The sequence below is a fragment of the Cydia pomonella genome, chromosome 25, assembly GCF_033807575.1.
Source record: "Cydia pomonella isolate Wapato2018A chromosome 25, ilCydPomo1, whole genome shotgun sequence".
NCBI classification, from domain to species: domain Eukaryota; kingdom Metazoa; phylum Arthropoda; class Insecta; order Lepidoptera; family Tortricidae; genus Cydia; species Cydia pomonella.
In genome coordinates this window covers 10959916-10972743 of record NC_084727.1, presented here as the reverse complement: position 1 = coordinate 10972743, position 12828 = coordinate 10959916, and the positions used below count along the sequence as shown (strand labels likewise).

General features: G+C 37.9%; 2 protein-coding genes across 3 annotated transcripts; one reads left to right on the top strand and one right to left on the bottom strand.

Annotated features, from left to right (window-relative positions):
- Positions 1 to 5105: 5105 nt before the first annotated feature.
- LOC133531596 (BRCA1-associated RING domain protein 1-like) lies at positions 5106 to 6891 on the bottom strand. Its single transcript, XM_061869908.1, has one exon. It carries the CDS (start codon positions 6793 to 6795, stop codon positions 5239 to 5241), a length of 1557 nt encoding a protein of 518 aa, XP_061725892.1. The 5' UTR covers positions 6796 to 6891; the 3' UTR covers positions 5106 to 5238.
- Positions 6892 to 6972: 81 nt separating this feature from the next.
- Positions 6973 to 12316, top strand: LOC133531600 (zinc finger protein ZFP2-like). 2 transcript variants are annotated; one of them, XM_061869913.1, is made up of 4 exons: positions 6973 to 7530; positions 9341 to 9474; positions 10159 to 10270; positions 12008 to 12316. In XM_061869913.1, exons 1-4 carry the CDS (start codon positions 7321 to 7323, stop codon positions 12218 to 12220), a joined length of 669 nt encoding a protein of 222 aa, XP_061725897.1. In that variant the 5' UTR covers positions 6973 to 7320; the 3' UTR covers positions 12221 to 12316. The 2 variants fall into 2 exon arrangements, with proteins under 2 accessions (XP_061725897.1, XP_061725896.1); XM_061869912.1 differs by having other exon boundaries at positions 6973 to 8205.
- Positions 12317 to 12828: the final 512 nt, after the last annotated feature.

Below are 12828 nucleotides of genomic sequence, written 5' to 3'. Positions count from 1 at the left end.
TAACCAGCCTATAATGTGGTTTTATTTTATTACATGTACAATAATTAGGGCCAGTATGGTAAGAACATGACCTTTATCAATTCAATGCCTGCAATACAGCAAAAAATAATACTAGGATTTTTCCTCTTGGAGGTATCATTATTACGAGTATCATGTTGAAATTATGTACCATCATGCAAGATGTATAGGTATATTTAAGGCTTTCACCTGAATATACTTACTTGGCCTTTAGTTTCATACATATTAAAAACATAAAGTGACTGATTAAAATCTTAAACAAGATCTGTATTATTGGCACTAAAAGCTCGTCAATTTCAGTTAGTGAGCTACAATTTAATCTTGAAAACTCTGCCAGGAGAGTGCTCTCCCGCTTGGTTCTTTGTATCGTCTGGTATTTCACATATTACAATGTCTGCGTTCCTGATAAGCCAAGGTTAGGCCTGTGCGTAGATGATAGATTTACGTTCGCTAAAGTGTTTGAATAAATTACAATTCGCATAATTTAACACATATAAGTAATAGCCATTCTAACTGGTAGTCCCAGCTTTGTTCACAAATATACTCGTACCTTATTTCAGGATTACCTACTTGTACTACCTGGTGCAAGCTCAAGGAAGCGCGAGATGTATGGACATAACTATTTATCTTACCAAGGATATGTTATTGACTGACGGGTTAGATAGTAAGGTCAAAGACCTTCGTTAAAATAATCAGTATTTAATCATTTGGCATTAAGTAGCCTTCCTATTTTTATGTTTTTGAAGAAAAACTAATGTTACATTACTTTAAACGAGATCTGAGAACTATATATACTTAAGTAGGTAACTTAACCTGTGGCATGCCCATGCCCAATGGCGCAGACTTGTCTAGCATTTACATTGTATCAACGGTGATATAAAGCAATTCTAATGTTATCTCAGTGAGCTCACTGATTCTCACATATATGTTTTGTAACATACAGTATACAATACAGAAACTTTGTCTTGTACATTATTGTTGCCAAAAACTGAATACTTATGGGAATAATTTCATAGGACACCAATTAATGAACATTGGTATAGAAATAACCTTCGAGGTTGCTTGCCTTTCTTACTACGTCGGTGGCAAACAAGCATACGGCCCGCCTGATGGTAAGCAGTCTCCGTAGCCTATGTACGCCTGCTTAATTCCACCCGGGAAATTTGTAATGTTTTATATTGAATATCATAACCACACAGTCTTTTAAAGTAGATTCGAACCAATAGGTAAATGTATGTATCTCAACCCTTAAGGGTTTGTATCCGTTATCCAAAAAAGCACTTTTGGCTATTAACAAGAAGTCGTCCCGACATCTAGGACATATATTTTAACGCCTGATGTATTCATCTAGATTAATAACCGAAATGGCTTTCTTTCATTTGGACTGCGATGATTAGTTGCATTGAGCTATGATTATATACCAGTTGTGGGTCATAGACATTTTATTAAGTCCTTCACGTCTTTCCTGTAGACAACGCAACGTTAACGGAGTTCAAGCCACGCTATGCTGCTGCAATCTTGTTATGCTGCTACGAGCGGGATACATTTTTCCCAACCTTTGTTGTGTTTGACCCAAATGGGGTTAAATGATGAATAGCCAAGAACCTTGAACCAGTCCAGGGTAATATATTTATATCTTTAAACCATTAGAACTATGTAGCGGCGGGGCGGCCGGTTGATTAAGGCAATTCAAAACAAATTTAAAAATTTTAATTCAACGATCAGTATCATGAACTCTAGATTATCAAGATTATTAGCATGACTGAATGGGCCACGTATGAAGTATGAACCACTTATGGTGATTTTTAATATTACTCACCGGAAAGCCAGTTAACACATTCAGTGCCAGCGTGAGCTACGCGTTACGAGCGAAGTTGATAACGCGAGAAACCAGTATGTCTCACAAAGCGCCTACTAAAAGGGAATACGCCTAGCGGGTCGCTGGCAGTGAGTGTGTCAAGGCTTATTTTATCTTTTTAGGGTTTTACGGTCTTCCTGGGCCAGTCTCATGTTTAGTGGGGTGTGTTTTCGCAGCAAAACGATAGTAAAACATTATTTCTCGAATGCCTTGCGTAGGATTTTTATGTGCAAATAAATGATTATGAATTATTATTGTGAATTAGTCGGAGATTTACATGGGAGTTGAAATCTTGGCTTATAGAAAAAGATACATGTTAAGTAGGTACTTATATCATAAATGCTTTGTAGTACCAATATTTGATTAATGATACCTTGAACCAATTGATACCCGCTTGCGCAGCAGGCAAATGGATGTTGCACGCCTTGCGCAGGCATGTTGTATGATCTTAATATACTTTACTATCTGATAACAGAATCAAAACCATGTCTGACTTTTAGCCCCAGTGACTAATCATTTTCACACGCCTTGCGCAGGCGGGAAAGGTCTTGGCGTTTGGAACCATGTTCATTGTATTAAGTATACTGGTCTTATAGTAGCCATCTTGCTTCATCTGCTAGCGTAGCAGGATAATGAAAATCGCACACCTTGCGCAGGCGGCAGGTCTTCAGCTGGCTTAATAGTAATATTCACTCGCCTTACGCAGGCGGGAATTATTAGGTACGTTATGTATGTATGCTTAACAGCACATATTTATATTTTAATAAACCTTCTGCTAAGTAGCAGGATAGTTATTGTAGTAGGCCATGGCGGATATCCATAATAGGTACAGGTAGTATAGGTACAATAAGTTACGCAATGGTAGTAAATTTCTCCACACCTTGCGCAGGTGGGAAAGGTTACAGTATGCTAATTTAACATAATGCAATATTGTTCAACTCTGCTTACGCAGCAGGATATGTGTTATGCCTTGTGCAGGCAGCGGCGGTCTGTAACCACCCGACCTCCCAGTCTCAATTACGTTCTTAAGTCATGAAAAGATACTTCGAACCTCCTTTTCTCACAAGGGTTATAGTTATAGCAAAGGGGTAAATAGTGCCCCTCCTGTATGCAGTTATACATGTCAAAACTAAAATTTTATACGTATATAAATATAATAAAACTCCTTAAACGAAATTCACAATAACACAACTGAATGGGGATATGTCAGTTTTACATACAAGAGTTTCACTTTTAAATCCCTTGCTTTAACTAGAAGGCACTTTTAGCAGTTGCACTATTTATTATTACGTACAAATACCTTAATTGAAAATAAAATTCACAAAGATATTGACGGTACTGTGCATCCAAAGTTGGTATTATTAAGAAAAAACTTTCCAAAGGATATAAACAAAAAGATCGAAAAGGAGGTTTTCGATGTAGGTTTGTTAGTTACCTTTCGTCCCTCAGAGCGGAAATAGAAGCCCCGCGACAGCGGGGCTTCGTCGACTTTAAGGCGGATAGGACCCTAATTTGGTAGCCAGCATGATACTAGAGTAACTTTACTGTTTAATGGTACCCATGGCAATACCAAACATGGTATTTCTTTAATGGCTTCTTATTCTAGCTTATTTTAAGCGTTTTAGCCCCAGCTCTCAAGCATTCTAAAATTGGGGGTACTTCCAAATCCAGCCTTTATTGTGATATTTCGATTTAAATGCAAAATAAAATAATTTGTATCACAGCAGCACAGTACCAGAAAGTCTTGAAATGCACGGAAAATATCAGGTCATATATATCTTACGATCATTATTATTGTAATTACCCTAAGGTTACTTAATGCAAAATCACAAGTTGATTAGCATAAATTACGACGTCGCAGAGCGCGTCTTTTTAGTTATTCCTAAGTTAGGCAGTTCTATACTGTAATAGGAACCGCTATAACCTCCCTTTCGGAGGACAATAAAACTGTGGCCTATAAACTGCCATTCACATTTACACTTTTTCAAGGACCTGCTCCGTGCTTAAAATGATTCGATTCGCTGTAAACAAAATAAAATAAGAATCGCTTACTTACGCGACAGCTTCGCTGCGCTCGCGATGTGAATCGATGCGGTGTCAGCTTTGCTAAACACATTGACGAACACAAGCTGTCCATCAAATCATTGAAGTAATATTAACAATCGAACGGTAAAAACCGTTTACAATACTTTCAATTAGTATTTACAAAAAATTCTAAGAATCTAAGGATTTCTAAGAATTTTTTGCAGTGAACCGAACGTTCCGACAAACAGAACGCCAATGAAGAGCTCCGCGGCCGCGGGCCACGGGCGCCTGGTGGAGGGGGTTAAAACTTGAAATACAAGTACAAAGGGGGTAGGTGTCAGCCTATAGTGAACCGCTACGTCATCTGTCAAACAGCATCGCACTCTCAAATATTAAATAGGCTTCAAATAACGGTACAGAAGCTTAATAGAAACCAGTGTACCTCTCCCCAAAAAGAGGTATTTAAAAAAAGGTCTACACGTCATATTATTATGAAATCTATGTAGATCAAAGGTTTATATTATATAACTTTGTTTCTCTTTGATGTAGATATAGTGCACTTCTGAAAACCTCCTTTTGAACGCCAAGAACACCTAAAGGCGTCGTTACTAGTTGTGCCCACGGCGCCGACAACTACAAGTGTTATGGCGGACGCTGTGAAAGTAACCTTCACACTTTCGAGTAAGGTTTGCGCCCGGCAGCTTGGCGTTTGAGTGATGTTTGTGTTTATGATATAAAGGTACACCCGCCAACCCTCGGAAACCCACTATATTCTCATCCAAAACTCCGTATGTGGTTGTGGGTGCCATGATTTCTAGCTATTTTACTATTCTTCCAGTAACCACTGCGCTATATGTAATAATAAATGATCAAGTTTCGCTCATATCATAAGCTTGTAATTTTGTCACATCTGGTTTTTGCAAGTGTGCCTGTACTTCTAATTTCTCTGTGTGCGTGTACATCTAATTTCTCTATGGCCTTCGCTAATCGATTTAAAATGTTTTTACTAAAAGGGTACTAAAGTAAGGTATGTGGTACAGGGACACCAGGGACATGTCCCCGTTTGAAACTTGGTATCCCATCTCCCCGTCAATGCTCAGAGTTTTGCAAATATTGCAATATATCCCATACATCCCCGTTTGATGCTTGGTGTCCCACAGGAACAAAGTGTAAGGTATGTTATATGTAAAAATTAACATTCAAATTCTTTAAAGTATTTAATAATATTAATGAACTCATACTTAATGGAAGAAAAAATAACATAATCATGAGTGTTGTGATTTTTCAACAGAAAATAACGAACTAATACAATACATAGTGATTCTTATGCCCAACTTTCACCAAGGTTCACAGAGCTGGTATTTCTCAATGCACTCAATGAGCCAGCCGATGGGCAGCGCCTTCAGATGCACCATGTTGTAGAGTGGCTCATACATGTCCTTGTATATTATGTAATGTGAACAGTTGTACAGCTTGCTACCTTGCTGTGCATGATATGGGACCAGCTTCTCCGCTTCGGGTATAGACTCTGGGTTCGGAGCCCGTCTGAGGGCTACTCCTCCTGCATCCGTAACCAGCTTACTTAAAATAGCTTTGGTAACTTCTATTTTATCTGAAATCTTATATTTTGTATTGAAGCTGTGGAAGTAAAAGTGACAGCCATTGAAAATTCCAGGCAGTTGCTTATATTTATTGTACCGTGCATTTTTGGGGCCTCTGTAAGTAGTTGTACCGACACCGTGCACTTCATACTCTTCGAAGGATGCTAAGTTATCATTAGTAGATGTAGTGACCCATTTTGTAGTTAAAATCCATAGGTTGTTGACAATGCCTTGTAGGACTTCAAGGCTGGAGTCACAGATGCCATCTTCAGCATCAACTATGAGATGTGTTACTTTCTTACTGAATTTCTGTTCAATATGGAGGTTGATGTGATGCTTTGTTAAAGCTTTCAGCTTGTTGGTGATGGCTCGAGATTGTGACACACAATAAACCCTAATATCTTCACGGTCCAGCTCTATCTGCCTCTGGATAAGATCTAAATCCAAACTGTCTTCTGTAATAAATCTTTTTTCAGCAATATCTTTAAGTTTTGCTTTTATTGTATGAGTAGCGAGGGTTAGTGGTGTCTCTCCCTTGCAGTTTCTGGCATTAATATCAGCTCCATAAGCAACCAGGTCTTTAGCGATGTCTATGTGGTTGTACCGAATGGCTTCATGTAAGGGAGTCTCATTGCCCTGCCCTGGGACATTGACGAGTGTATTGTGTCGCAATAAAAGCTTAAGCAAGTCCTGCCGTCCGTTCTGCACCACCTCATGCAGTGGAGTCCAGCCCGCATTATCTTTAGTATTGGTACTTGCCCCTTCGCTTAACAGTTGGGCTACTCTATCAGCTTTGCCCGTTCTACAGGCGATGTGTAATGCTGTCTCACCTTTGTTGTTTCTTTTCTCTACCGTTTTGCCTGACTTGGATACATTGGAAGCTAAAGATATTGTTGAATTATTTAAGATATTCTGTTCGGCAGCGGGGGTCTTTTTCTGAGCTTCTACATTAGACAGAGGTGTGTCTGGCAAGGATATGGCGGTATTGACTGGACATTGTTCAACAGAATCGCAAAACTTATTTTCCTTCGAAAGTTCGAACATTGCTGACAAGTTCTTCGCAGCGTCAACTGCATCGTTCAGTTTATCGTCCGACCATGTTGTACAATCATTTAGAGACACTTTACACTTGGGACAGTTTGATAAATCCTGGAGATGCTCAGAACATATTAGATGAAAACATTTGCTTAACGTCACCGGGTTCTTACAAAATTTATGGCACTCTACACAAAATAAACACTTGTTCATATCCTCTAGGACCTTTATCAAATTATTATAATCCTTTTTAGACATTTTGTGTACGGTTTCTCATATAAATCACATAAATATTTATTAAACAGGTTAGCTGAGCGGGAAAATTCACAACAGCACAACACAGAAAAGTAGCAAACAAATGCCAATTGCCAAAGAAATAAAACAACAGACAGCAACATCGGTGTCTGAAAAAAAAATGTTTTGTTTAGTTATTTGCTTCGTGTGAATTCAAAAGTTGATTATATTTACTTTGACAGAATTAAGTCAATATAGATTCTATTACACAAGCAAAACGAATAGTTTTAGGTTATTTGAATCAATTTTATTTATACCTATTTTCCTACATTTTACAAACAAATAGACAAGTTGACACTTTGATAAATTTATTTATCTATTTTTTAATACTTTTTGCAATACCGAAACGTTTCGCTCGTAGATTGACATTTTGGCGACAGCGAGTTGTGTTGTGTATTTTTTTGTTTACTTTACTACTTTACCAAAACTGTTCAATATTGTTTATTTAAATGTTGACTAAAAGAAGTGGTATAAATTTGCAATAACGCGATGTATACTGTAACGTCGTTGGACGGTGATATTTACAACCATGAATATTTCTTGCTTGAGGACGTGTGCCGACTCTGTTGGAAAAGGAATGCCACTCAAGAAATATCGTGTAAAAGTGTGGATAACGACACAGAATACAGTATTCCGCTTTTGGATCAAATACGGGATTGTCTAGACATCATTTTAACTCACGAATGCCGGCCTAAGAAGGTGTGTACACGTTGCAGTGACGAGGTGAAAAGGTTTTACGAATTTAAGAAATTCTGTCAAGAAACTGACAAAAAACTTCAGAAAATATTACAAAACTATGTTAAAACTGCTGAAAAGTCAACTGATAACAGCGGATATTACGTAAAAGTAGAGAATGAGCTTCCTATAGAGTTAGAGCAAGACGAATCGTTTGACGACTTTCTAGAGTCACTCCAGCATTCTGACTCTAGTGAAAACGTTAATAAACTAAAGAAGGTTAAGTTAAAACAGACTTATAAACCTAAAAGATCTCCTACTTACTGTAATATCTGTAGATTAGACTTCAAAACTGTCGAGCAGTTTTCTCATCACAATTCCCAGAATCATGGCATAGAAGGTAATTTTTACAAGTGCTTTGGCTGTGAGAAACGCTTTAAAAGCCGAAAGACTCGAATTGGCCACGAAATAAACTTCTGCAAAGGATTAAAAGATGGGTACAGATGTACTGTGTGTGATAGATGCCTTCCGAAAAGGAGGATGTATGAAGCTCACATGAGAGACCATAGAGAAAATGTAGCGATAGAGTTACCGGAGGAGCTGTTTAAGTGCAAGAGGTGTTGCATCTCATTTAAGACCAGAGAGGGCCTAAAAGAGCATGTTTCAGAACATGAGACTGCAAAGAAATATGTTTGTGAAGTAAGTGATTTAAGAGTCCGCAGCAAGCTCTTTCAAATTTCACCTTCCCAGCTGAGTCTTGTTCTCATTTTAAAACTATGCCTTGGATTGTAATGAAACTTTGCACATACATGACATGAGGTATATCTATGCCTGTAATTAGTTTTTATAGCTCCAGCTTATAAAACAAATGAAATAGAGCAAAAACAAGTTATGTATGAAAAACCTAAATTCGCTGTATTTTTTTAACTATCATATCTGAAGCCACATAAACTAATTGCAGGCATAGATATACAAATACAAAGTTTCAGGCCTATCTAGCTAGTCGTTTCAAAATGAGAATGTAACTATGTATGGAGGATCAACTGATATTTTAGGATTGTTCATACTCGGTTGTGGCATGGCAGGCACCCATAACTTCCTGGTTATGTATAGTCTCTTTGGAAGAGGCCTACAAACGGAGGAGGCCTACATCCAAAGGGTAGAGATTGGCTAAAAGGAGGGAGAGGGATGTACAATCACGGAATTCGTAATTTTGTCACTTTTTGATTCTATGTAATAGCATTATGGTTCAAGTGACAAGCCTTCAAATTCCATGACTGTACAAGTTGTAGAGTTCCATACCAAACATTTTTATATTTGTATTTGTTGTATATTGTGTTTACCTAAATTTCAATTTTTCTTCTCTACATTTTAAAACAAGCAACTTGTCAGGTAACTTCCAAAACCCAGTAATTATAAAAAAAGGACAAGTGCGAGTCAAACTCGTTGATGGAGTTCCATCAAATTTTTTCAAAAATTCGAAAACTTATTCTGCAAGTAGGCCTCAAGGGCTCTTATACTAGTCAATACAACATTTATAGTAACATCATACAGTGACATGAAAAATACATTGCATCATTTATAAATTACTACAACAGCCAATACCTGGGTAAACATTACTAAATAACACACACAATATCGTCCATTACTAAATAAGTATAATTATAGAACCCTAAAAATTAAGGAAATTCAACCTTGTTTCGGGACTACGACGGTTCAATATAGCTCTGAACTTGTGGTAGTAATTACTATTTGGTTGTCACATGACATGAAATTATAAAATTCAGGATAGAATATTACCAGACTTCCAAATTCAGCCTGATTTGTTTCACAGAGCTGCGGACGCGTGTTCACCCGACAAGACTACCTGCACAAACACAAGTTAACACACACGGGTACTAAACAGCATGTGTGTCCACACTGCGGCTTCCGGTCTACCCAGCGATCTTCACTCATCGTCCACATAAGGTGAGCACGTCACTAGACCGTAGAGAAATATAAGTGAAGAAAGAGTGGTAACTTTAAAAATTATTATTGCTACTCGACACCAGATGTCGCAAGTATCGCGACTGACGAAAAATGTATTGCCAAAACAATTTACAACTAATATTACAAGCAGAAGTTGAAAATAGAGTTCCGGTTATAATATTAGCTGAAAATTGTTGATCATTAGTTTTTGTTCGTCGCGGCATCTATTGTCAACTAGCAGTACTAATAATTTCCACTACTTGACGCTAGATGTCGACTCCGAAATAACTTGCATTTTGGTAAGATAACTGATGTATGGAGTGACCACTCTTTTTTTACTTGTATTTCTCTATGATGATATTTACTGTAGATAATAAATAAATAATAAATATAAATCAATAATATAGAACATTTTTACACAAATTGACTGAGTCCCACAGTAAGCTCAATAAGGCTTGTGTTGTAGGTACCTAGACAACGATATATATAATTATAAATACTTAAATACATAGAAAACACTCATGACTCAGAAACAAATATCAGTTTCATCACACAAATATATGCTCTTACCAGGATTTGAACCCGGACCATCAGCTTCATAGGCAGGGTCACCCACTAGGCCAGCCCGGTCATCAAAATAGATAGCCAGTAGATATTCATATACAACACACTATGTTATTCCAGGAAACACACGGGAGAGAGACCATACAGCTGCGACATGTGTCCGCAACGATGCATATCCAGCTCTAACCTACGCGCTCACCGCCGCCGACATTTCGGTCTTAAAAAGTTTCATGTGAGTATACTTTGTTTTTTTTCTTAGCCTGTTTTAGTATCCCACTGCTGGGTTACTACCTATCCCCTTGATCTCCACAACTTAAGATTTTTTTTAGCATAAAAAAATATTTTTGAAATATAAGTCACAGCAAATATGTAACAATATGTAAATGCTTTATTAATTAATAGAATCAGGCGTTACTTTGCGGAAAGCATAAGCATAAGCTCATTGCCCGTGTAAATAAATTATTGAATATGTATATAGTTAGATAATAAGAAATTATTTCGTACGCCAAAGGCACATCATAGCTGTTCCTTAGAATACTGAGTTACCACCTATTTATGTACCTGTGATGAACGAATAAAGAATTGATTGATTGATTGATTGAAATCCATGCTAATTAAAGCAAGAAACATTACTTTGCTAATCCGCGAGAAAATAACGTGTTAGTCAATCAGTGCTAACCCGTTATACTTACTTGCGTATTTTTACATGCAATTAATGTACCCACCGCAAAAATAAATACGCAAATAAATATAACAACCCACCACCAAAAGTACAAAACTCGACACATGTTTCGCCTCTACGAGGCATCCTCAGGCCTGAAACGATGATTCAGTTGTCGGGTGTCAGACCGTCAACATCTCCAGCATCTCCTGAGGATGCCTCGTAGAGGCGAAACTCGTGTCGAGTTTTGTACTTTTGGTGGTGGGTTGTTATATTTATTTGCGTATTTATTTTTGCGGTGGGTACATTAATTGCATGGTGATAATAACCTAAACTTTTACGAAATATAATTAAATTGTTATAAGCGGTGGTGGCCGAGTGGATATGACGTCCGACTTTCAATCCGGAGGTCGCGGGTTCAAATCCTGGCTCGTACCAAGGAGTTTTTCGGAACTTATGTACGAAATGTCATTTGATATTTACCACCAGCTTTTCGGTGAAGGAAAACATCGTGAGGAAACCTACATGCATCTGCGAAGAAATTCAATGGTATATGTGAAGTCCCCAATCCGCATTGGGCTAGCGTGGGGACTATAGCCTAAGCCCTCTCGCGCATGAGGGGAGGCCTGTGCCCAGCAGTGGGACGTATACAGGCTGAATTATTATTATTTTCTATTATTATTAATTAAATTGTTACATGATGATTAATCTTATATTTCAATGGTTAACACATTCACTGCCGGGAACCCACCTGGTGGGCGCTCGTGAACTTTGTTCAGATGCCGGACAACCCGCTGGGCGGGTTGTTTGGAAGCACCTATAGACCACCGGTTTCTGGGGTAGTGCGCCGTTTTTTGTCTGGCAGTGTGTTAATAAAAAAACTTATCAATAATAGGTTATTTTTTATTTGTACAGTCAGCATCAAAAGTAGCGGATCAAACAAGGTTTCAAAAGAATCTACCATTCTGTAACAGCTTAACAAAATGTGATGGTTCTATATGTAGAACAATTAAGACGGTAAAAGATTTACTTTTAAATGTAAATTTTATAGATTAATCTATATTTTGGAAAAGAATATCAGATACTTTTGGCGCGTTGTTTCATCCGCTACTATTGATGCTGACTGTACATAGCAAAAAACGCCCCTATCATATTATTACTATCAAAGAATTCAAAGAAAATAAATATAGCACCTGGGATAATTATCCGATATATATCGGATAATTATCACGATAATTATCAAAGACTGATTATCTGGATAATTTCGAACCTCTGTTGGCATGTTTTTTAAACCATAATTTATTTCAGTGTACAATATGCGACAAGAAATTTGGCTACAAAGTGAGTCTCGAAGAGCACATCGAGTCCTCCCACCACCGCTCGCAAACCCACCCCTGTCCGCATTGCGGGGCTCACTACTCCCGCAAACGGGGGTTAAAGCGACATCTGACGGCCAAACACTGCGAGAATGAACCTAGCGAAGAGGGTGAGAAGGTTGACAGTCTTTTGGAGGTATTGTAGTAACTTGATCATAGATGGCACCATTATACCTACTGCCAAAGAGAATTTGAAATAGAGGTGGATTGTCAAAGTAAACTTTGTAGCCACAGTAAATTTGCTGTCGATAATGAGGAGTAGCGCGTTGAGTGAGTGGTTCGTTTTTAGGTTATTCCCATAAATAAAACAACTTTCCTTATTTACTAATCAGGTGGTGGTATATTTACACAATACAGTAGGTTAATACTGTAGACGTTTGGATGGATGGGAATGAAAAGGAGAAGCCTCCAGATGAGGCCGGTGATAATGACATGAATTGGGAGACAACCTCACGTAAACGCAACTTGAATTTGTCACCGACCCAGCTGGAGCCTTCCCCAAAAAAAATTGTAATCGACCCGATAGAGACTAGCAAGCAGTTGGGCAATACAAATAATACAGTCGAACCTAATAATAGTAATGTGGCAGAGTTTAATAAAAATAATCCAGTTGAGGTAAATGAAAATAATACAGTCGAGTTCAACCCACATTTATACAAACACCCCAGTCTAGACAGCAAATACCGAGAGTACAATGCCGAAGATGATGGACCATTTATAGTTCATGTCTCTAGAGAGTCCGCTCCATCGTCC

What these genes read in the sequence shown, in the direction of transcription:
- LOC133531600 (XM_061869912.1), top strand. Translation starts at nt 7,321, where the DNA reads ATGTATACTGTAACGTCGTTGGACGGTGATATTTACAACCATGAATAT. An exon ending in CAAAGAAATATGTTTGTGAA is followed by an intron (nt 8,206 to 9,340) that starts GTAAGTGATTTA and finishes TTTGTTTCACAG; the next exon opens with AGCTGCGGACGCGTGTTCAC. An exon ending in TCGGTCTTAAAAAGTTTCAT is followed by an intron (nt 10,271 to 12,007) that starts GTGAGTATACTT and finishes AATTTATTTCAG; the next exon opens with TGTACAATATGCGACAAGAA.
- LOC133531596 (XM_061869908.1), bottom strand. Translation starts at nt 6,795, where the DNA reads ATGTCTAAAAAGGATTATAATAATTTGATAAAGGTCCTAGAGGATATG.